Source organism: Globicephala melas, chromosome 2, assembly GCF_963455315.2.
Source record: "Globicephala melas chromosome 2, mGloMel1.2, whole genome shotgun sequence".
NCBI lineage: Eukaryota > Metazoa > Chordata > Mammalia > Artiodactyla > Delphinidae > Globicephala > Globicephala melas.
Window position 1 is genome coordinate 2,033,180 of NC_083315.2, and position 25,086 is coordinate 2,058,265.

At 52.2% G+C, this 25,086-nt stretch overlaps 1 protein-coding gene across 6 annotated transcripts in view; it reads left to right on the forward strand.

The window, feature by feature from the left end:
- JCAD (junctional cadherin 5 associated) overlaps positions 1 to 25,086 on the forward strand; it is a 71,731-nt gene that overhangs the window by 34,536 nt on the left and 12,109 nt on the right. Inside the window, exons 1-3 of one of the 6 annotated variants that reach the window (XM_060291735.1) lie at positions 85 to 181; positions 9,712 to 9,815; positions 14,082 to 14,423. In XM_060291735.1, coding sequence (XP_060147718.1) covers positions 14,140 to 14,423 — 284 coding nt within the window. In that variant the 5' untranslated portion in view covers positions 85 to 181; positions 9,712 to 9,815; positions 14,082 to 14,139. Of the gene's footprint in view, positions 1 to 69; positions 182 to 866; positions 1,264 to 9,711; positions 9,816 to 14,081; positions 14,424 to 25,086 lie in introns of those variants that run through there. The other 5 variants (XM_060291723.2, XM_060291717.1, XM_030832347.3 and 2 more) reach the window with 5 other exon arrangements.

A 25,086-nucleotide genomic window follows, 5' to 3' on the forward strand; every position in this document is an offset into this window, starting at 1 on the left:
GGCGGGGTCGATGGGCGGGGCGGCCTGGGTGGGCGGGGCGGCCGGCGGCTCCGGGCATGCTCGGCCGCGGCGGCAGCGAGCGGGGCGGGTCGCACTGGTCCCCGGCGGGCCGGAGCGGCGGCGGCGGCGGCGGCGGCGGCGGCGGCGGCGGCGGCGCGGGGCAGCATGAGGGAGCCGCTCGGTAAGTCCCGGCATCCCTCGCCCCTCCTGACTCCCACCGCCCATCCGGTCTGCTCCCACGGCGCCTCGCCCCCAGCTTCCCGCGCTCGCCCCCCAACTTCTCCAGCCCGGACGCGGCTCGGGTCGGCGCCCTCCCCAGCCCGCCGCGCGGCCTCGGGCGGGGGGCGCCGCTCTGCTGGGAGCGCGAGTCCCCGCCCTCAGGTGCCCAGCCCCGGGCGCGCGCTGCCCGGTCGGCGCCGAGGGCCGCGGCTGGCGTCGGCGCGCGTGTCGCCCCTCGGCGCGGAGGGGCCCGGAGGGCGGGGGTCGCTGCCGGGTCCGGCGCCTTCGCGGGCGTGTCCACCCTTTGAGCTGACAGCCGCTGCGCGGGGTCCCTGAGGTCCCGGTTCCCACGGCCCCCCCGCGCCGCGCCATCTCCGCCCGGCCGCGCGCACCCGCCGCCGGGGGGTCAGGGCCGCCGGTGTTAGGGCGCAGATCGCCGCCAGTGCCCGCGGCGGCTCGGCCCCCGGCTGCCGGCGGTGAAGCGGAGGAGGGAAAGGGAAACCGGGGGGGAGAAGGGCAGGGCCCCGCCCGAGAGCGCCGTGCGTCTGGCTGACCAGCTCCCTGTGCGGTCTGCAGCGCGCCCGCCCGCCGGGCCCGGGTCTCCGCGCGCACCCTCCGCGCCCCGCACCCGCGGTCGCCAGCGGCTCGCCCCCGAGGGCCAGGGGTTTCCTGCACGGCCGATCTACGGCTCAGGGCGCCGCTCTCGCCCCCGAAACGGGCCAGAGCAGCCGAGCGCCTGGGATTCTCCTAGGGGTTTGGAAAAGCAGCTGTGATTTCACTACCGAAGGAAAAAATGGAAACGGGAACTTGACGCCCGCGCAACCTGGCCGCGCCCCAGCCCTCGCTCGTACGCGCTCTCCGGGGGCAGAAGGCTTCGGGGAGCTAGCTTAGGCGGGTTCCTACCCCCGCCCGTCCCCTGCCGCCCTGGCCACCCCGTGCTGCGTCTCCCGCCCCGGCTCTAGACGCCTGGCCTGCTGGGGAGAGAGCGGAGCCGTGCGGACCACACAACTCGGAGGTCTTCCTTTCGTCTTTTCAGTTTCGCAAGTGTGTATCCCGGGGATCTGAGATGCGGGTTGGACGATGGGAGGGGATTCTTGGGAGGGGGAGTGGGCCAGGGATTCAGGCGGCCAGAAACGCTTGGGTGAAAATCGCAGACGCAGTCGTCTGAGTGGGGAAAACTAAAGGGAAGCGTTGCCGTCTGTCAGGTAGTTTTAGAATTTAAGATGAATGGATTAAGACCGTCCAGCAGGGCAGGCGAGTGTAAGTTTGTTTGGAAGTTCCACGCAGATTCTATTTCGAGGAACTCGTGTTGGTTTTCGTGTAAAGTGGGGAGTTTGGTGAATTCGTTCGGTTTTCCGTAATGCTCTGTGGGCTTGGACTTTATATTTACCTTGATAGTAGGTGTCTAATTCTTGGCCACCAGCTGAACAAGCTTCCTGAAGAGCTCCAAGCGTTACTCAGGGCAGGCGGCGTGCAGCAAACGGTTTCCCTCCCGCTAGAGGGGTGAGCAAATATTTGTTGAACAGAGGCCTTCATCTGCTGGGCCTTCCTCCAGACTTCACCCGCTGTTGCAGAGATGGGAAGGTCAGGCCTTTGGCAGGCCCAAGAGATTTAGGGGGATTGGGTGGGTGGAGGAATCCCGTGCCAGAAAGGAAAAAAAAAAAAAAAGAATTTTTGTCTTTCCACCTCCTTGGAACATAACTTAAAATGCCGAGTGTCCACATGCTCTGGAGGGTTTGACAGGCTAATCAGAGTTATCCAGTAACGCATCTGAGTAAGTCACAGATTCCAGAGACATTGGGCCGTAAAATTTTAGCTATAAAAGGTAACTGACGACTGGAGGTACACAAGGAGAATAAATAAGGACCAATTTTTCAGTTAAAAAAAACAAAAAAACCTTTGAAAAGATCCTTGGAGTCTAATCTTTAAAATGCAGTTTAAAACTAAATCTTATGAGTAAAGAAAGCCCGGCAGTCTGCAGCCCCAGCAGGTTCTCGAGTTTGGGAGGACCGCAAACACGGGCCGGGCTGTTCAGAGTCCAGCGTTTCTCTGTTAAAGAGCTTGGCGGGTCTTCTCGCTAATTAATCTAAAGAGAGTTTAGAATGCAGAGCGTTGGAGTGAAACAATTGTTCTGTTGTGGTTTTTATTTTGAGAAGCAAGGACTACGTCTCTGACGTCCTCTAGGCCGGTGGCTGAACCCATTACTGCAGTTTATTTGGCTTTTCAGCAGATGTTGTTGTTCACCTTTTGCATGGGAAGTGTTATCTCAGTTGTTGAAACCTTGCTATTGTGCTTTGTCTCGAGGGCGGGCTGACTTAGGGAATGCAGCACGCGCTAAAGGGGCGCTCACTTGCTAAAGCCAGCAGCCCAGAGGGGCTAGAACAGTCTCCAGTACTTTGATATAGTCTTTAAACGTTACATGTTATTGAAACATACAGGAACCGTCCGGGTGCTAAAACCTCAATTATCTTGTTCTGAATTTGTGATGTTTTGTTTAGTTTGGCTTATTACCTTAACTTTCTTTAACTAAATATATTTTCCAGAAACTTTCTAAAGGTAATATATTGACAGTTGGGGACCGCCTGGCCCAACTGACAGAGCCTTTTATTATCAGACCACTAAATATCTTTGTAGTTTGCTGCTTTTTGGTTCTCTCTCTAGAGCTTTCTCATTCAGCTTGTTTCTTCTGTGTGTAAGTCTAAGAATTTAGATACTATTATAAAGACACACCAAGATACAGATTTCAAGGAGGGAAAGAAAAGGGAGAGAGAAAGCAACTGTGTATAGGAAGACTAATTGGAGAAACAGAAACCAGATGGTTTTATCTCTTGACACAGTGGGGCTTGGGGGGACTTTAACTTTTTACTTAAACGCTGAGTTTTTCAGTGTTTATTTCTAGAATAACATTATATGACTTTCCCAATTAGAAAATAAATAATGTAAGAATTATATGAAATAATTTAAACTTTAACATTTTTAAATGTTACATGTTGGCTCTTTTATTCGAAACAAAACGAGTGTGTTATACGTTTAATAGACGACTTCAGGAATCTTCGTATGTGGAGTTTGATGTCTCTGGTGATAGTGGAATTTAATTCTAACCTATTATAAGTTTTACAGTTGTTTTTGCAAATAGCCAACAATTCCAGAAGATTTAAAAAATCGTATCCAATTTCAGTCCTTTTCTTAATGACTGCTAATCTTTTGGAAATGTTAATGAGGTACTTAGGGTCTCTTACAAATGGGTGAGGTCTCCAAAGCAATAATTGTGTGACAGGATTTAGAGGTGAAAGAGAAGATCTGTGTGTGTGTGTGTGTGTGTGTGTGTGTGTATGTGAGAATGTGTTTGTATGTGTGTTCATACAAGTTGTGGTGAAGAGACAAAGAAGTTAGAAGAGATAATATTTATGAAAAAAATAAAGTCTGTAATATTTGGTACTTTATTTTCTTCTCTTTTTGAATCAATGCCTTAATACCAACCCAACCCAGCAAGATTAGTGTTCCAGGAACCTTTTGATCTCAGACCCAAGTTTTCCATCTCGTTTTTTTTTTTTTTTTTTTTTTTTTGTCATCTTAAAGAAACTTAACTCCATGACAGTTGCCCTACTAAAAACTATTACTTCCCAGGTTCGATATGCTTTTTATGTCTAAAGGGGTTTTCACCACTTGAGGGCCCTGGCAGAGCTGGTCATCCCTCTGTGGTGTGGTGACGACAGTGTGTGAGAACTTACTGTCCCAGGACTTAAACTGTTGAGCTCTTTATTTAATTATTAAGACTGGAAAGGGAAATGGCAATCCTCTTGCTCATAATAAAATACATGGCTCTACCATCGAAAAAAACACCAAAAAAAAAGCTGTAGAAAGCAATAAAAATCCATGCCTCAGTTAGCAACATGCCTCAGTCTGGTTTGTTTTGTGTCTTGGCTATTCACCTCTTGTTTAAAGAAAGTACTTTGTTATATATTAATCATAACATTTGACCAAAAAATTGTCAGTTGAAGAAATATTTACAGTCAACTGCCAACAACTTGAGGGACTAATTGCATCTTAAGGATGGAATGTCAGCAAATGCAACTGAGAACGTTTTCTAGAAGAGTAACAATGTCTCATCGAGGCCTTTAGAATGCTGCTTGTAATCTTACATACAATTCTATCAGCAGAACGTGATTTTGAGCCTACTATAATCAGGTTAAGTATATCTGTAGCAGATAAGACGCAAATACCATATACTAGACCCTTTGAGCCTTACGTAATTTACTATTCATTTATTCTTTTCTTCTGTGTCACTTCTATGCTCGTTGAGTCTTCCAAATATGCCGTACGTTTTCAGTGGTACATTTTCCTAATCCTACCTATGTAGCTTCTTGTTTTTACGGGTTTTTTTCCCTGATGATGAAATAATAATAAAGTGTGAGAAAGTGCCAATATTTGACCATTTTTTACCCGTAAAACGTCATACGGTTCGATCTACTCCATTTCATGACAGAACATCATAAAATACAGTAAAGTATAAATAAGGACATTGTTTTAAAAACTCAGAATCCAATAGCACTGTTGCTATTTTAGTATGTTTCCTCTTCCCCACACTGTGTGTGTGTGTGTGTGTACGTATATAAATGAAATTGTATTATATGCACTGAATCTAGGCTTTTGTAAACTGTCTGTTTAACACGGGACCAGGAGCATTTTCTCCTGTGCCGTTATATATCTGAAAACATCATTTTATACACCTGTGTGCATATTGTAGTCTACCACGTGGACGCACCAGAATTTTAACCATCCCTTAAATGAACATTTAGTTTAGCTTTTTTTTATTGTCATAATTAGAACTTGGATAAGTATCCTTATATAAAACTTTGTGTGTATCTTGGATGATTTCATTAGGGTGGATCCCAAGAAGTGAGATTATTAGTCTATAGGGTTTCAGATTTTTAAAGATTTTATAACATTAATCACTTTTAAGAAAGGAAATAGCATTTACCTACAGATCCCTGCACACAGTCATACACAAATAGGAGAACCCTTAAAGCTCACTCACCGTGTCCTCACCAACAACAGCTATTGCCTTCTAGAAGCTTCAATAATTTGAGAAGTGAATAGTGGCATTTGGGTTTAATTTGCATATCCTTGATCACAGGTGAGGGTGAACATTTGGTTCATATTTTTAATTGGGTATTTGTCTCTTAGTTTTCAGTGCTAGGCAGTTGTTAAAAAGGCAGAAAAGTGCTGGTTGATTTCATGAGTTTATTAATATTTTGTTTCATTTCACTGTCTAGCGGAGCCTGCTGACCGTCAATACGAAAAGATGGAACATTTTTATAAATGGGAAGGGAAGAGGCAGTGGAGCCTGTTTAGGTACCATTCGTTCGCAAGGCTCCGCCTCTAGTGATGAGAATGCCTGAGTCACGCCTCCCAGCCTAGGAGGTCCACAGGTGGGGGTGTGGGCGGGGCTTGTGTGTCTTTGTGTTCTCCGAGCGCAGGGCCTACACACCCAGGGCAAAGCAGGTTGCAATCAGTGGGCATCACTGCGCTCGGGGTCTTCTGGGAGCGAGGGTGCTGGGTGGTAGACTCCCTGGCCTTACCTGCGCCCTCCTCTCAGCGTGTGGCCGCTTAGCTCTGCTCTCTGGGCTGGCCTCTGTATGGGTGCTACGTACGAGGCCAAGGTCAGAGGGTCTCTCTTCCTGTGACCCAGTTAGCTTTGTTCTGTGTCAGAGCCACAAGATGTATTCTCTTCACCGGGGCCGGCTGACTTAGAAATGCACGCTGCTCATCACAGGGGAGAAGAGGCTAGAGAGAGGGGCGATTTCTAGAGCTAGAAGGACCCCGAAGAACCTCTAGTTCAGTCTTCTTAATTTACTTTTTAGGGAGAAGACTGAAACCCATGGGTTCTCTCCTTTTCTCCTATGCATCGTCTCAGGCCCCGTTCCACACAGCAGATGTGTACTGAGCAACGTGCAGGAATGGAAATTAGTCCCTACAGCGAGGGGGTGGACGGCTCAAGTTCATGCTCCAATGCTGATGGGTTGTTAGCGGTGCTTTCCTAACCTCACCGTCCCTTCAGCCTGGATATAAAGGATACAGCTGCTACTTACAGAACTTAGAAGCCCACCGCGGAGTAAGACGGCTTTAAGTGGTCTCGTTCGGGTTCTTTGGAAAGGACAAAAACTCTGATGAAAAGCCATTCGAGAATGATTTGGGCACAAAGAAATTTTGCAGGAATAAGTTGGTTAAATTAAAATCGAATGACCTGTCATCTTCTCCAACCGGGAGTTACTTCCGACTTCTGTGTTTCTCCTAATGAAAGGACCATTACCTTAGTCACCAAGACCAAAATCCATTGTACTTCTTCCCTTGAAAGTTACTCTCAATAATTTCCTTCATCCCTTATCCTCTCTGCTACCACCCCTGCACATTACAAAAGAGGGGACTTGTGACTACTTGTCCACACGTCTGTCCTTGTTCTGACCGTGTTAGTCCTTCACTTTCCTGCCAGAGTCAGTGTAAAGCACCTTTCCTTTATCTGCCCAAACCCTTCTGTGGTTTCACACTGTGTGCTCATTTAAGTCCAGATCCTGTTATCGTTGCAGATAAGGGTGGCTGTTTCTTTTTTACTTTTTTTATAAATTTATTTATTTGTTTATATTTGGCTATGTTGGCTGCACTGGGATGCGCGCGGGCTTTCTGTTGTTGCGGTGAGAGGGGGCTACTCCTCGTTGCAGTGTGCGGGCTTCTCACTGCGGTGGCTTCTCCTGTTGCAGAGCACGGGCTCTAGGCACGCAGGCTTCAGCAGTTGTGGCACGAGGCCTCAGTGGTTGTGGTTCACAGGCTCTAGAGCTCAGGCCCAGTAGTTGTGGCACGCGGGCTCAGTAGTTGTGGCTCGTGGGCTCTAGAGCGCAGGCTCAGCAGTTGTGGCACGTGGGCTTAGTTGCTCCGCGGCATGTGGGATCTTCCCGGAACAGGGCTCGAACATGTGTCCCCTGCACTGGCAGGTGGATTCTTCACCTCTGCGCCACCAGGGAACTCCCAAGGGTGTCTGTTTCTATGCAGATAATTTTTTTTCTCTTAGAATTTAGTTTTTTTCTGAAAGTTACAAGCTCCCCTCCCATCTCTCATACGTGCAGTTTGTCCGTTTTTCAGCTTCACACAGCAGCTTTTATGAGAACCCCAGGTCCCCAACCAAGAGCCTGGAACCCAGAATAATTGAAGAGGTCTGCTGAAGGTCGGAGAGCATCGTGTGGTGTATTTGTGAATGAATCGTGTTACTGAGTATTTGAGTGTTTAGAAGTCAGTGCTAGTACGGCCATCAAGACATTGCCATCAGCGAGGCATGAGCCCTCGTGTGTGTGCATGTACGTGCGTGTGTGTGTGGTGTGTGTGCTCAGTGTACAAGGGAAGCATCGCCTCGAAGAGCCGTCTCAGTCCAAGAGAATAAAGAATTTTTTCCTTTTAAATATAGTTTTCATCTTCCTGCCACCATGCCTTCTCTCCTTTCTTGTTTATATTTATGCATTATTTGGTAAATTGGGAAACTTCTGTTGCTTATTAAGGAAGGAAATTTAGAGCCTACAATAGTGCACGGGCTGTGAAGCTGGACAGACCTTGGTCTGACCCTTGGATCTGTGCTTGCAGGCTGTGTCACCTTGGACTCTCAGCCTTGGTTTTCTCGTCTATAAAATGGAGACGTTCATATCCACAGCAGGACATTTACTGGGAGTAGAAAACAAAGTGCGCCAGGCAGCTATCAGAGTAGCTGGCAGACTGCAGATGCTCGGGGACGGATGATGTTATTATCTTTCATGCGCTGCTATTCTGAGCTTATGGAACAGGCTCTTCCTTCTGCTTTGTACAGAGAGAGTTAATTGCAGCGGTGGCAGGGGGATAAATTAACCACAGATTGGAAGATGTTCTTGGTGAATTCGTCATGCATCTCCTGGAGGGTATTTGAGCATCTTACCACCTAGCCCAAGCATCCTCAAGGGGAAGAAAAGTAATAAAATATAAACCTAGTGATGTCATGACTCAATCATAAAACCCAACCCGGGAAACTGAGCTGTTCAGCATTGTTATTCCTCTCCCTCCCCCCCTACCCCTCTAAACCACCTAGATCACAGCCTGTGTGCCGTAAGCATTTCTCTTTGGGCCTCATCTCATGAATTTCGTCTAATCTAAACCAGTCCTGTCGAGGTGAACAAGAGAACTGTGGACTGAACCCAGTCTTCTCACCCAGCTCACTGTTCCTTGTTTTTTATTTCCTTCACTGTTTCTTCGATTATTTTTGGAGTCTTGATGCTTATAATTATGCATTTTAATAACAGAACAGAGGGGGAAAAAGCAATAGTTTGCATTTAGTGTAACTATTTTTTGGTGTGTTGTCACACACTCAGCACAAAAGTTTTCCTCTGTAAAAAGAGACTTGTTATGAATCCAGTTTTCCTTCTTTGTATATACTGTCCTACACAATTTGCTTTAATCCAATGGCTTCTGTCGCTCAACTCAAGTTGTATAAACGGGTGAGAGGTTCTCTGAGCCGGGTGGCCAGGTTGGGCCCTGATTTCTCTTTGGTAACATTGAGCAACGCCACAAAGTCCAGTAGAAATTGCTCTCCTGACATCCCAGTAGCTACTAGAAGCCACACGCTTTTCTTTGGAATAAGCGGCTTGGAAGTTGAGTCACTTGGTAAAGGCCATCCGCCAAGCAGAAGCCAGGATGGAAAGCGAGGCCCTTCTGCCGAGAAAGCTCTCTGAGCTGCTCCGTTTTCGCTCTGATCGGGTGGAAGTCTACAGACAGCTTCCACCTGAGATGAGAAGAAACAGCCGAACATACGCCCCCCAGAGAAGGAGACCCACCAGGACACGTGGCCCTTTTGCCAGGCCATCAGGTTTTTATTGGGGTGGCAGAGTTTTTCAACCGGTTTCTCAATTTTGTCTTTGAAATGATGGACTTAACTCTAGCAATTTGTGGGGCAGAGAATAGTAGGAAAAGATGAAAAGAGCCATAGTGAACTCAAAAGAGACAAAATGCTGCTTCCTGGCTCTCTCCAACCAAAAAGAATAAAAGCGGCAGCACTGCAGGTCCAGTTCATGCTGAGGGCTCCTTGGTGGCCCTCTTGGCTCCTGCTACACCGGGTTTTATCTGTCAACCAGTGATGCTGTGTTCCAAGGCCTCAGGTCTCGAGCCCCAGGTAGATCACAGGCAGAGGAAGGAAGCAGCAGACTGTCCTTTCCCTTAAGGAGGTTTATTTCTTTTCGTCTTATGCTCTTAAGAATAGGAAAGTAGCTTCACTTAGTTGCTGTGACTTTTCTTGAAAGGAAATTGTTGATAGGACAGAAGAGGTGTATTTGCTGTTGAGAACAGAGCAAGGAACTTGTTAGACTACGGAATTTCTCATAGCTTGATGGGGTCATTGAACTTGACAGAATTTCAGGGGTCACCTAGTCCAGCATCCTGACCAGCGCAGGATTGATTTCTACATCAGTGCTTTCCAAACTGTAGGTTGTGACCGATTCGTGTGGCACTGAATTTACTGGGTAGTGGCCAGCATGTTTCAAAAGTGAAAATGGAAGAGAAAATATGAGAGCACCCGTCAGGATGTGAGGGTAAGTACTTTCCCTTTCAAGTTTTGACTAAGGTGTGTACACACACCTTCAGTGGATTTGCTGTAAAAACAACAGAGTTGACAAATCCTTGACCGCCACTGAAGACTCTCCCAGCCACGAACTCCCCCCTTTCAGAGGCAGCCGGGCCCTGATGGACTGTCCTGTTAACACGTGTGTCCTTATCTTAAATGTCTTCTCTGCATTAATGGTATTCAGATAGTCATAGAATGAAAAAGATACTGAAAGTGGGCTCCTTCGTCTCTGTCCTTGTGTCTCGGGATTCCTCCCCTGAGAGTGTATCTACGTACCTGCGCTGACTGGACTGCTCTTTATTAGATGTTCCACTATGAGTATTTGACACAAGGTGACAAAGTAGCAAAGAAAAAAATTTCTTACATGGACTGGCTGGAAAATCATACTCACAGGGTGATCTCACAGTGCAGCTCTACCTTGAGGGATTTGTTTGGCTTAGAAGCGATCTTCCAGAGGCCTTCCTGACCCCTTGAGAGCCTGGGTGAGGGTCCCGTCTCTCCTCCTGTCCTTGTCTCCGCCGCAGCGCTGTGACACTGTGGGGAGGGGCAAGCTCCCGTCGGTGTGCATGCGTGTGCCATGCTTCAACGACCTGTTTTCCTGCTGTCGCCACAGCGAGCCAGTGAGCTGCTTCTCGAGAGCAAAGAACGTGTCTCGTTCATTGTTATAGTTTCAGTGTCCAGTGCATCCTAGGCCCTCAGGAATTGTGTTTCCACGTTTGGGACTCTGTAAAATAACATTTGCTGTTGTCAGTGACTCGGAGGGCGATGGAAGTGTCCCTTCCTGGAAGACAGCTGTCTGGGTGTTGGAAAGCGGGAGTGACTTTCGAAATCAAGAGTCACATCCCAAGTGACACGAAGGGAATCAGGAAGGGTCTAGTGGTCACAATGAATAACGAAGGTGAAAGCTTTTCATCAGGCAGGTAACCCTTCAGAGACAAAGGAGACATCGCTGCATGATGAACGCACTCTCACATTTGTGCACGAGTTACACTTTTCCCTGTACTTATGTGGCCCTCAGAACGGTCTGGTGAGCCAAGAAGAGAGTGGCCATTTTGCAGGTCAGAAAACTGAGGTTTGGTGTGGTTCATGACTTGCCCCCGGGATCATGGCTGGGGCTGAGTGTCAGCACCACCATGGGGATGAAAAGTCTCCTGCCCGGGCCCTAGAACAACGCAGGTTTGACCTTCGCGGGGCCGCAGATACACAGATTCTTTTCAGTAAGCGCCTCCTTACAGGGTGTGAGCCTGCACGCCCAGGCTCGGTTGAATCCGCGGATGGGGAACCGAGGATACAGAGGGACCCTGTGTACAGAGGCCTGACTGTAAAGTCACCCCCAGATTTCTGACGACCCGGGCGTCAGCGACCCAAGGGTCCACTGTACACACACATCTCTCCAAGTTGTAAACCCTCATGTTATAATAGCTTGCGTTTATGTCCAGCTTTGCTGTGTGCTTGTCTGAATAGCAGCCCTTTGGGCTGGTGGGCAAGGGTGGCCTCGGGTGCCATCCGTTCAGAAGGCCGCTGTCTCAGGGCTGGGCAGAAAGTTTGAAAGGGCGCATCTCCTCCTCAGCACCTTGGCGTCCCCTCCTGGTGGCCAGGGGGATTGCTGCGTTAGGGACAGGCCAGCCCTTCTGCAGTAGGTAAGGATGCTGCGGGAAGGACACTGAATCCAAGAGGGGTTGGGACCACCGCGTGGCTATTGAAACTCTGTCTGAGGGGAGGGGTGATGTTTGGCCTGGGGTGGAAAGGAGGGAGAAGACCAGGCTCTGAGTTGGGGTCGAGAAGTGGTGAGTGCCAGCCAGAGGGAGAGGGGTCCTCTGGGGATTGGGTGGGCGCTGGGCATCCCACCCGGGCGGCAGGGCCTGTGGGTCACCCCCTCCCATGGGGCCCCACGGCCTGCGTGCCGAAGCTGCTGTGTTTCATTCTCCTGCTCCCCCAGGCTGCTGGCCTCTGAGGCCGAGCAGGTTACGAGTCCCCCCAGATCAATACACTTTTGACCTCAAACCTCTAAGGTCAAGTACGGCTTGTTTGCGTTTGGGTCTTTTTTGAAAGGTATTCACGGCCTGGCCTGAGCTGGCGTGCCACTTAAGGGTTTGCTAACTATACTTACACACAGACGAGCCAGGATGGAGCTGTTCACCTAATCCCGGAAGGACAGTGACCCACGGACCTTTTCCTTGAGGGTCATTGCTTCTTACCGCTCTCACAGTGGATTCTGTGGTGGACGCCGGCCTGCTCCTCTGCGTACTGGGTGGCCAGTTGGGGTGCAGCGCACTTGGCTTTGCTTTTCAAGAGCCTGACATAGTAACGGAGAGAGAAACTGAGTGTCCTCGGACCTAAACTCTAACTTTAGCCGTGGTGCCAACTGGCTGTGTGACCTTGAGCCAGTGAGTCTGGGGACCCTAGTCTAGGCTACCAGGATTCTGTTGCCGTGTCATTTCTTTACTCCTGGTATGACGGTACCCCAAGTCTATTTTAAATGCCAGTTCCCCATCTCATACACATGCATGTGCAGTTTATGGAGTGAACTCCTAATCATTCTTCAAAACCTAGCTCAAATGTCCCTTCCTCCCACTGTGCATTCATTCAACAGTGATTTATTGAGAGCATACTCTGTGCCAGATGCCAGGGGCCTAGCACTGAACAAGACAGACCTTGCCTCCACGTCCCCACGGCCCTGGGTTTGTGATGGAATCCCTTTCCTCTGCAGTTCCAGCCCAGGGCCCGGCTTAGTGGAATCGGAAGGAACGCTCGCCTCTCTGGTCCTTCCATCTCTCTGGCCATGTTGTACAAGCGCCCTAGAAGACGCACAGCAGCAGGGTCAGGAGTGGCAGAGTTGCTGTGGAGACGGTTCCACTAGTAGTACAGCCACGGCAGGAGCTTGTGGCTGTTCCGTGACGTGTAGGTACCTGACGGAGAACCACAGACTTCCACAGTCTGGTCCCCTCACCCTCTCCGTGCTGACAGTGGAGACTTTGCTGCTGCCGGGCCGAGAGTGTGATGAGCTGAGGACGGGCACAGTCAGCGGGATCCTGTGATGGGCCCCCGTGAGAGGTCCCATCAGCAGGAAGCACGTGCGCCCCCTGCGCCCCCCTGCGCCCCCCTTTCACCTGCAGGCGGGCGGCAGGCATTTCCTGGCCATTGTCTGCAGGGGCTGCCACGGTGCTCGAGCTATTTCCGTCCACCAGCCAAGCGGGGCTGGAGCTGGCCGGGCTCTTCCAGGCCCGCTGCTGTGTGCTGCTCTCCCAGGCCAGCATCACAGCCCAAGGAGAGGCAGCGGCAGGTCTCACCAAACCGCCTTCCACCCTATTAGCGATGGAAAGACGCAGGAAAGAAGATTCTCTGATGTCAAAGTAAACATGGCAGTGCCACGCCTGTGCACGCGTGTGCCTTCTCGTAGGGCTCTGTCCATTTCCATTCTTCTTGGCCGGTACCGTTGTCTTAGGACAGTGTGTTTGGGGAAGTTGCCACTGTTAAACTAAGGTGCCCTGGCAGGATTCGGACGTGGGCGCCCTGGGCTCAGAGGTGCAAACCATCTCCCCAAGATAACGTTGCGGAGGGATTTGATTCTTACAGGTTTCGTGTGGGAAGGAACTTGGGATCGTGTAGCGCGTTGGGTGCGTAGGCTTGGTCAGCGTTTCTCATTAAGGGCTGAAGATCTATTTTCAGCGGCTAGTTACCCACTCAGATTGCGTCTGCTGAAGTGTATCCTGGCCCCGGGTTGATTAAAGATCTCGCTCTGCCCTCTTGGAGCAAAAGGTGTGTCTCCAAGATGAAAGCAGGGAAGTACAGTAAGATTAAGCTGGGAATGGCTCTTTTTAGCAGCATGGAGTAGTAATTGCAGCTTCCGAGTCTCTCTCTTTGTTTTGTCTTCTCTCCGGTGTGTGTTGTCCTCCGATGTCTGGGCTGTGGGCGCTGGGACACTGTCAATCATTTCATGGCTTAAATCGCTAGTCCGACTCTCCTGCCAGGAGCGGCCATCCGAGGGCGCGGTCCCCAGCGTCGGCGCCCCGCCCTGGCTCAGCGGAATCAAAGAACAGACGCCACCTCTCTGGTCCACGAGGGGCCAACTCACCCAAGCCCGGGCTTAAACGAACTGCAGGAGCCCCCCTTCCCTTCCTCTGCTGGCACCGCGCCCAGGGTCCGGACTGGTCGGGGTCGAGGGCGGGCGAGGTGCGGGGCCCCAGCGGGAGTCGGTGATGGCTCACAGATACTCTCCTTCCTTGTCCCGCAGTGTGGGTCCTGCCACCACGACGGCCCCGGCGGCGGGGCTTGGACGCGGCCCGAGCGCTATGTACAGCGTAGAAGACCTCCTGATCTCCCACGGCTACAAGCTGTCCAGAGACCTGCCGGCGCCGCGCAAGGATGATGGCGAGGGGCGCCAGCCCGTGAAGTCCCGGGCGCCGGCGGGCCCCGGCCTGCTGAACGGGTGTGACGATGGCCCTGCCGCCTCCCCACGCGGCCAGGCCTCGCTGGGGACCGGCCGCCTGAGCGAGCCCGACAGCCGCGGCCGCGGGCCTCGGGGCCTCGGGGAGCCCCCGAGCGCTGCTGCCGCTGCGCGGATTTCCGAGGCTGGGTAAGCTCCAGCTGAAGCCACCGTTCCCCGTGCCCCGGGGGTCTGGCAGTGGGTGTGTGAGTCCGTCCCTGGCCACCTCCGGTGGGGCTGGGGGGCCTGGGAGGGGGGGAGCAGAGCGGCACAAGGCGGCGTGCGCGGGGACGCAGGGCTGGTGCAGCGGGCGTTTAGCGCAGAGTGGCCGGTAACCGAGTTGCGCCGGCTGGCGCGGCGTCTTAATCCTCAGACGCCTCTTTGTTCCCGTGTAAGCTCTTCGTATCTCCTCAGCCAGGAATCGCTTAAAAACACTGGAGAAGCCGGCGTATGTCAGGCACACATTCCCAGCACGTTCTGCTTTCTCATCAACATGTTCCACCACCTTGTACCTCACAGAGTTGGGAGACGGATACGCCTCCTCCACCCGTGCCGAAGCAAGCCTTTCTTCTCGCGTATCCGTGTAATTCCACTGGCCTCCACCCATCTTTTCACAAACACACACACACGTGCACAAGCACACGCGCACACACGGGCCCTAGTGCGGAGATCGCGTCTGAATACAGCTGCGTCTGTGGGTGTTTTCTTAATAACCAAAAAGAGGGTGGACCGGGGAGGCTTGGTGGAGGAGAGGGGAGGTAAATTAGAGGGAATTTCGGCGGCTTTGCCCCAGAGCCTGCGCGGGAGAGGACTCCGCAGCCCTCACCCGGCAGTTTCAACCTAGGGGAACCCTTTGCCATCACTTCCTAAAGCTGTATTTGCCTTTAATGCTGCCCGGGGACCAGGCTCAGACCGGGGGAGGGGCCGTGCCTACAAAGAGCATGAGGCTGGGTACAGCCGGGCAAAATGGGCCACCCAAACAGGTGGGAGCAGAGGCCTCTGTTTAAGGGAAGCAAACAGACATGCAAACGAAAAGGGCAGTGAGTCTAGTCCAAAGGGAATGAACTAGCTTCCACGGTTACAGGTCGCCTTTCACAGGGAGGATCTTCCTTGTTGGTCGACAGCCTTCAGGGGAGGGATTTTGCTCTTACAGGTCGGAGCGTTCAACACCTTGGTCACTGAGTACAAGCAAAGGGGCGGGCCCCTCCTCACACCCAGTGGAGTAGAAGCAGGTTTGTGTTGCCAAGTCAGAGCTGCCTCTCTGTGGAGGGCGAGGTTGTCACTGATGGGGCGGGTTCAGGAGGGCGCCCAGGATGGAGAAGGGCTTGAAGCTGCTTTTTTTTAACCTTGCCCTTCAAAACCTGCCCTTACGTCCACTACTGCCTTTGCAGCCCTGTTCCCTGAAAAGCATGCCCACCGTGGGTTTTGGAGGAGGGTGATTGTGGGTATGTTGTCCGAGAGCCAGGACAGCCTTAGCTGCTGCTGCACAAACGCGTTCTGGGTCTCACCCCGCCTCCTGCGCTTCTGGTTCTGTGCCGAGTACACCTGCACCTTCCGCCCTGGATTTCAGGGCACCGAGGCTGTGCCCTGCTCCCCCTTCTGCATTTCCTGCAGAGCTTGCTACATGCTGGGCACACAGTGTGTCCAGTATAAGCCCAGGGATTCAGTTCATCCACCCAGCCTCGTAACAGTTGTTGAGAAGCAGAAGGTTTAGTTTCTAACGAGGTGAAGACGATGGCCTTGGAATCCCTGCACACGTGCCACGAGTGGGGTCCATCCCAGTCCAAAGGGCTGAATCAGAGATCAGAGTTGGGTCCCGCTCGGGAAGCAGCAGAATCCCCTGGAGGATTCCACGTGGGCAGTGAGGCTCCCAGCCCCGTTCACAGCTTGCTCAGGATTCCCTAGCCCTGTGTGATCACGGGGGCCTGGGAACCTCAAGGCCCTCCATCCCAGCCTCCCTCAGACCTGTAGGCGCCTTTCTTTCTGTCACAAGTGAAGGGCTCAGCTGGGTTGAGAGCAGCGCTGGGACGTCTTTGCCTGTCGACAGAGTTCTGAGCGATCTGGCCGTTCCCCCCCGGTTCTGAGGCTGCCCGGTTAACTTGGGAGGTGTCGAGGTGCTTTTGGATTGAAGGTTGCCTTGTAGGGTAGAAAGAGAAAACGCATTCATGTTTGCAGAGATCCATGCCAGCGCCCCGTGCCTCAGAGACCCGCTGCCCAGCTTCCTGGCTTGAAGTGAAAAGACGTTTTCTTTCTTTAGTGGCCAGTAGAGAACTGGAAAGAGGAGGCAGACGGAAAGGTAGGCTGGAGCGGATTACGTTTCCCTTTCGGGAGAAGCGTGCCTTGAGAGGAAATAAATAGATGCTAACAGTTAAAGCTTAATTCTGAGTCGGGGCGCATCAGTGGCGCGCAGCTAGATCCCAGCCTTTAGTCACGGGGCGAGGCAGCCATGCTCCTGCACCTGGCCTGGTCCCCACTGTGACCCTGCCAGGCTGGCCTCCGGGTCTGGGGGGCCGCTGGGGCCCAGGATGCGCTGTCCAACTCCAAGCCATCAGGGTGACTGGGGAGCAGCACAGGGGCCCCTCATCCTGCAGTTCCTCGGTGGGGTGAGGTCTGCCCTAGAGAGTGCCCTCACCACAGGCAGGTCCGCAGCACCCCTGGACCTCCTGGGGACGGGGGGCTCAGAGCAGTTTGGAAGAGGCCACAGGGGCCGAAAGGAGACTGCTTTGTTTTATTCTGGTGGAATGGTGGAGAGGTAGGCATGTTAGCAATGTCGTTATTTTATAGCCAAGAGCTTGAAGCTCAGAGAACGTCAGTGACTCTGCAAGGGCCACGCACTCAGTGCTGGCGTGGAGGGAAGCCCGGCTCGCGCCACAGCAGCACCGGGCCTGGCCACATTGTGCCTGGCGGGGCCCGTCGCCTGTGCTGGGCCATCCTCACGTCCTCCCCTGCACTCCCTGCCCGTGGGCGGGGGTAGCAACTCCCACGCGCCGCCGAGCCCCTTCCTGTCTGGGGAGCTGTGTAGGGATGGCATCTGTGCTCCCTGGTCAGAGCCGGGTAATGACGCCGCCCTGCGCACACAGGCCGGGGCCACGTAGGTGGGGAGCAGTGTCGCCCGTCATCTGGGCGTGGCTGGAACATCAGGGTTCCCGGGTGAGAATGAAGAACGATAGGATTGATAACTCACATCACCTTAGAGTTTCTCGTGTATGAGCTGGTTATATGCAGCAAAATGTTAAAAAAAAAAAAAAGGCGGGGAGGAACACAGAACAGATTTGGAGCCTTGACTAGGTTCCCAAATGCAGGACCCACGCTTCCTAAGTGGGCGGAGAGGCTGTGCTCTGAGCTGTCGCTGTTGTTGGATCGAGCGATACTGAGCTCCTGGGGTGGCAGGAGGGGTGCAGGACCGGCTGAACCTGCTGAGAAGCCCTTCGGCTCGAGTGGGGAGACCGTTTATCCAGCGCGATAATTAGAGTCACTGCTGTCCAAAGCTGCGTCCCACGTGTTGCCGGGACTGACCTTCTCAGGGCTGGAGACTGGACGAGCGTGTAAAGCACAGACCCTGGCTGTGCGGCCCCGTCACCTGCACTGTCGACCCCAGCTCTGAGGTCGCGGCCTTGGTGGCTTCGTTTATGCCAACCTTGGGGGACGGGTGGGGAGGGGACAGTCACAGGCTCAGCAGAACTCCCGGGGGCCGCCTGGTCCCTGGCGGGAAAGCTTCCGTCCTTGTGGCTTCTCCGGGTGCAGGGAACCAGAGGCACCTGCGTGAAGGGGGAGGTGTGAGGATACCACGGGGGCTTGGCCCGCAGGACACGAAGACTGGCGGCCTCACCCGATGAGGGACGAGCAAGCTGGGCCCAAGATGGGCCATTAGCCCGGGTCTCTCCAGGCTGTGGCTCGTCCCTGCGGGACCCTCTCCGCCCGAGGTGTCGCCTGTCACTGCGTCTCCCTGCACTGCAGCTCCTCCACTGACATCACCAGCAGTTCCCACTTCCCGCTAACCTGGGCTCCCCGGGACTTGAGTCCCACGTGGAGGCAGAGGTTTGCCTCCAGAGCCCCCGCCGACTTCCGCCCTTGGGTCTCAGTTTAAATTTCCGAGAGAAGGTACGTGTAGTTTGGGGCAGCCAGAGATGCCTTGGGCATGGTGAGCCTGCGGCCCTGTTCTGGTCGGCGGTCAGCACGCGAGGCTGGCCAGGGCAGGGCGGCTGGACGGTGGTGGGTGTCCGGGCCTCACCCGCTCTGGGCGGAAGGCTTCGGATGAGGCCGCTCTCCAGGCCAGGGTGGGCGCGGGGCTGACCGTGCACCCCACACATATTTTCTTTTCTCTTCCCAGACCGTTGGTTTAGGAACCCTAAAGCCCTGGCACGTCCCCCTTGAGTCATTCACTCCGCAGGGTGTTCACCTGGGTGCTAAACCACTCCTAGATGGTCTCAGGGACCGGACTGGGGTGATGAAACTGGCTGTGTGAGTCACCCACGTGGTACAGAAGAAAACTCACAGGTCACGTCAAATGTCACTACAGTATTCCCGTAGCAGGAAAACCGAGGATGTACATAGCAGGGAAACCCAGGATGTCTGTAAAACTGCAGACAGCGTTCTAGATGTCAGATGATTTAATGCTAGGCTTTTGTTGTGTCCTAATCTTGGCCGTATAACCAACAGCAGATACTAACTGTGTGCATCTTCTCTGTGGCCTCTCTGTCCTCCCCATGGCAACATGAAAAGGATGCTTCTGAGAGCTGGTATTTACATCTGTGCTCAAAGCTTATAAGGAGTAGACTTCCAGTTCATCAGTTTGTACCAAGTTTAACTATTTCGGCACATACTGCCTTGTTGCAGGGTGTGCTTGCCAACACACACACACACACACACACACACACACACAAAGATTAAGGGGAAACAGAGGAAACGCGCACAGGAGAAAAGCTAGCTGTTATCTATATGTGGAGGAAACTGCATGCTTAAATGCAAGTAGCCATCACTGAATAATACTCGGCTACCATTAAACTTGTGAAACACTGTTATCAGGCATTCCCTGTTTCCTTACTGTGTTTCCTTTGAAATGCTATAATCAGAGGAAGCTGTAAAGTAACGTAACATAGCAGAGGTCTGAACCTGAAAGTTGTACCACAATAAGCTCTTTTCTGCTCAGCCCCAGAAATCCTGAGAATAGCTTGTAATTATGTCCTGTCGTCAGCGCAGTCATAGCTAATTAGAGACTCAGGAGTCTGAGAGGGTCTCTGATGTGGGGTGAGGGGCCTCGTCTGGGGAGCCTTCCAGTGGTGGCTCAGTGGACGTCGTTCTAGGTGGTGCTACTGGGTATGGTAAACAGTTCCTTTGCAGAGGCTTTTTAAGCTTCTCTCCCATCATATCCTGCTTATAATGGTTCTCCAAAAAAGGAACGCCTCGAGTTTAACATCTGTTTCCATGTATCTCTTTCTCTGTACAGAATTACACTTCCACAAACATCATTTGTCTTGTAGCTGCTGCTTCGTCTCCTAAGTGTTAGGCCTTGTTGGTTTGACCACTTCACAGAGCAAAGTATGGGCTGTGTGAGCTGGAGCGCTCATCAGCGCACGTGAAGCTCCAGACCTCCGATTTCCCCGTTGTCTTGTTGTAAACCCTTCTTCCAAGGCACTTTGCTTTTGTTCATCAGCAGTGTCAGCTCCCAGAAGCCCGGACGCTGGTTCTCTCCCTGCACGCGCTCCCATGTTGCTCTCCCGTCACCATGTTTTCCCAAGAAGAATCAGATTGGACCCTTTGAACATGAGACTTCAGGGAGAACAGTGGGGAGGAGGAGGAAGACATCAGCAGCACAGCCAAGAGCTCCATTTGTCTTGGCAGCAACGTTATCACCAAGAGGAGACTTGCTGGTGACGAGTTCCTTCTTTAGCCAGAGGACTGGGTTAGTTAGTAGGTGAGGAAACAGCCATATATATCCATAAGGATACGTCCTTATTACGAGAACACGGGGAAAATTCTGGAATAATCTGCCTTACCTAGTGGATTCATGAGAGAGAAGATGGGCCCCAGCTTGCTCTTCCTGCTTTGTTTGAATAGACTAGATATTGGTTGGCTGGACATCGTTGTTACGGACCCTCCCTTAGAGCCTGGCCGGAGGGTCAGGGTCTTGTTATGTCAGTCAGTGCAGGCCCATTGATTACAGCTTAGGAGAGGACAGTACGGGTCTACAGTAACCCCACTCGAGGGCAGACACTCACTTGTCTCTTCCCTGCGTGCCCCTCACCCGCTCCGTGTACCATGTGAGGCGAAGACTTTCCAAATGGATCCCCCCTGCTGAGAATTGCTTTTAATGGGGGTCATGATGGTACTAGTAGCTAAAAACAGGGGGTTCGTATGTTAGACACTCTGCCAAACAGTTGAAATGTATTATCTCATTAATCCTCCCAACAAGCTTGAAAAGGAAGGCGTTCGGACCTCCCACTGGACAGGGGAGGAGTCAGGCCAGGGGAGGTGAGGCGTGTTGCCGAGGGTGTGTGGCCACGAAGCCCTGCTGCAGGCGTCTGGACCCCCCGCCGTCCAGCGCCCCAGGAGACGCCCACACACTCCGGGCAGCGTCCCCACCCCGCCCCCTGGTGGCGCCACTGAGGGGCGCCTCGGCAGCTCCATCGCCGGGAGCCGCCCTCCTTGGGGGTCCGCCGCAGGCTCCCGGCAAGCCGACCACAGGCCCTGTCTTCTCATCCCACTTCTCCCCACTTCAGCCCTTTCTTCCTGAAGCTGGGAAATCCGTCAGAAGGGGCCAGGTCACCCAGAGTAAGTGCAGGGCAGCTGCCCAGCCACTGGGGGGAGGGTCCCACATCTGGGAGGGAGGGGACGGCGTCTGCCCCACGTGTATCCCCGAGAACTGCAGCTCCAGGCGCTGGTTTGTAAAAAGCAAGCAACGACCCTAAACGCCCCTCCCCGCAGCAGGGCCTCTTGGGCGGGGCCTCTGACTTAGGTCACTTGGATAAAAGGTCTTCACCAGACCTCGCAGAATCAAAAATCTCTTGAAGTCCTCCCGAAGATGATGCAGAAAACTGCCGGCCGCCACGGAGCAAGTTGCGTCCACTGCTGGCAACGCGGGCTGATAGCCAGCCCTGCCCAGGGACGCTGCCCATCCTGAGCTCATCTCTGTGGGCCCTGGACCCGGGCTCAGGCGTTCAAACCCCCGGGTGGAGGACCAGATTCAGAGGGCCTTCCATCCCCTGTGTCAGCAGATGTGTTTCCCGGGTGGGTCTGCTTAGTTACCTGTCCGTGTGGATACCTAGAGTGCTTTGGACTGTCCTCCTGCCCCGCCCCTCCCGCATACGCTAAGGTTAGCATCATTCATCAGTCCTGTCATTTATCATGCTTCCTCTTCCAGACCCATTGTTAAGTGTGTGTATTTAAAAAAACAAACAAACAAACAAACCAAATAGTAACCTCCTGAAATAGTCTCCCTGGTCCTTTATTTCAGCTGATTCTGTAGTGTTTATCATTTGCACTCACTCATCGCGACATTGTGGAAAGCAGGCGTAACAGTACATTCGCCGTCTGACCCGACAGTTGTGTGTCTCTTAGTTACCTCTGTGCCAGTGCAACTTGCAGTTCTTGTTCACCTTGAGCCGTTGGCTGAATAGTGATCTGTCCATTATGTTCCCAGAGCAGCTTTGTCTCTTCTGACTGATCTTAATTTGTGCTAACCTCTAAACCTTAGTCGTGATCTCTTCTTGACCTTAAAGCTCCCCTTTCCAAAATTAGCTTATCTGTTACCCTGAGTCAGAGGGTTAGTCACACAGTGTAGTATACTGAATATACCACGGCACGCTGGAAAGTGAAATTGCAGGCTTCCAGGCCCAGAGAGGATTGGGGAGGAAATTCTGTAGCACTAGATAGCTGACCGCGTCCCAGAAACGTGCCAGACACCCAGCACTGGGCTGCTGGCGCTGAGTCCCTCTAAAGAGATGCCCCAGTGCCCCTGCCAACCTAGAAGGAAAGCACTGCTCCTTCACGGGGTGGGAGGTCCTTTAAGGGATGTGTACTACCCTTATGCTCAGACTGTGCTCCTGGGTAAGACTGACCCTCCCATCTGGAAGAGGGCGTGGCTTCTGAAGGAAGTGACACCAGGGTTTCAAGGTCATGGGGCGGCACCAGCATCTGCTAGGGTGGTGGCCCTGCCAACGGGAAGAAGTCACTGGACTGGGGACCACTTCGGTGGGGCCTCCCGACCTCCACAGAGAAGACGAGCCTTTGGGGGCTGCCCTTGGGGGACCAGATTTAGGATCTTGTGGGGAAGGGAGGAGGGCATCTCCCCCCGCCCGTGGGGTATCAGGCACAGAGCTAGGCTGCATTGAGCCCAGGCGATCACAGGTTGGTGCAGCTCTGAGGACCGTGGAGGGGATAATCCTGCAGTGGGTGCAACCATGGTTAAAAACCGTGGCCCCTGCTGCCCTTCTAAGTAGGCTTTCCTTTTAAAAAGGATGGTGGGATTTCCTGTTGCGGTTGAAGATGTCATGTGAACAGAAAGTTCTCCTCACTTTTTTCATCATCAGCCTTTATACCTTCAGCAAACAGATCTGCCTCTTTTCCTATAGACATGTTGTTTTTCACATGTTTATGTTTCAAAGATTTTCCAAACACCGCGTATCAGTGGTTCTGTCGTCATCGTGTCTCTTTTCTGATACTCAGGGAGCTGCTCGCAGGTGTGGCTTCTGTCTCCTCTCTGACCTGTTCTCCCAGGGGTTCTGTACAAAGACGCTGCTTGTCTCACTGACCTTGTCGACACCGTTTATTTGGGGTCTCACACGCCACTTGGCTTTCCTTATCTTTCTCCCACCCCGTATTAACGCGTTCAGCATGTTTTTTGTGAAACGTCCCATTGTTAACCTTTTGTAAATGTAAATTATTAGTCTCATTTTTTAAAAAGAAAAATTTGATCTCAGCTTATTTCCTCAAAGGTACCGGAAAACACGTTCTTGGCTTTGAAGCCATGTGAAGTGGCATACATTTTAGCTGTTAATGGACGTCATACACTGAAGCCAGTAGATACCCGACTTGATAACTTGTCTGAAGGAGAAATTCACCAGAACTGTCACCGCGTGGGCCACGTGTGCCTGTGAGAGCCAGGCTCAGACTAGGTACAAACTAGATGTTTGTGAAATAATTGCTTCATATAAAAGTTTTCTCTGTCATGTGTACTCTTTAAAATAGATTATTTAAAGTTCTCCGGGTGGATCTGTGTTTTCTTGAAACTGGGGTTTTGCTGTATTGTGCAAATAGAAGAAAGTTTTGCCTAGAATGCCCAGCCGTTTTGATCAGTTGCAAATGGCAGCTTTGACAAAGTTAAGGTGATAACGGAACATTTTTGGGCGGGGAAGAAAACTGGCCCCCTTCCTGGCGTAGGCAACTACAGCCTGTTTATATCCTTGTCCTGTTTGTGTCATTCTTGGTTTGTCTCTGATTATGCTCGTGGCCCGAACGTGGACAAATCGCACCTCAGGATTTCAGTCCCTCCAGACGTTTGCCGATAAGCACATTAAAAAAAAAAAAAAAAAAATGAGAGATTACTTGCACTTGTCTAGTAAGGAAACACATCGGCTGTGATAGCCGGACACGGGAACAGTGCGGCAGGGCCAGCTCTGCTCCACGCTGCGGGTGGGACGAGCCTAAACGGGCCGGACCGATCTGAGGTCACATTGCACAACAGGGATAGCATGACCCCTGATCTGCTGCTTCCTTTTCTACAGATTGATTCTAAATAACCTGGGACCTGCTTAGTGTTGGTGAATAGAGTTTCTCAGAAGTGTTTCAGAACGTAAGCTACGTGGATGTCTGATAGCCGCATGATGGTTAAATAAAGCACGTACGCATGATAGACTGCTATTCTCCCATTGAAACTGTGCTCGTGAGGGATTTGTCATGACGCTGGAAGAAGTGAAACATGGTGGCTAACTGGGCTTTATGGCCACATTTGTTGGGTTTGAATTCTTTTCCCACCACTTGCAAGCTGTGTGACTTGGGAGAGTTGTTCAACCTCTCTGTGCCTCAGTTTCCTCCTCTGTAAAATGGGACTGACAGCAGTTCCTACCTCGGAGGGGTGCTGGTGAAGCTTAAATGAGTTAGGAAAGCACTCAGTAAGGACCTAGCACACTGTCACCACTATGTAAGTGTTGGCTGTCGTTTGCGCTGCAGATGTTGGGGAATGTTGACGTAAAACCAGAAAGCAGATCAACACTAAGGCTGTTTGAAAATCCACATCCTTACACACACACAGACCAGAAGATATACATCAAAATGACCGTCTCTGGGTATAAAGACTACGAGCGATTTTTGGGGTTTGTACTTTCCTATATTTTTCCACATTCTCAACAATGAGTGCGTATTACTTTTATAATTTAAAAAGCAATCAGGACTTGTAGAGTTGGAACCTTTCTTGCTTAGCCCGTGGTTAATCGAGGTGGCGGAACGCCCCAGGCTTCCTTCCGCCTCATGGGTTTTCTGTGTTACAGTCCTGGGCTCTGCCGGTTCGTGGGCAGTCGCTTAATATTTCTGCACAGTTCAGCAGTGTTCAGATCCTTCCTTCAGCTGCAGTAGAGCAGCTCTAAACTCGGGCTGCCAGAGTCATTTGAGGAGGTTTTGAAATATCTGGGCCCGGGCTCCTGGCGGCACTGATGAGATCCCCTGTCTGGGGGTGGGCCCTGGGCGGTGGTATGGTTTAAAGGGTCACAGGGAAACCCTGACGCCCAGCCGGGCGGTGGGCCACAGCCTGGAGCTGGCCGGCCGCAGGTGCCAGCATCTGTTACCTGGCAGAGGGCTCTTCTCCGGAGCAGAGCCCCTC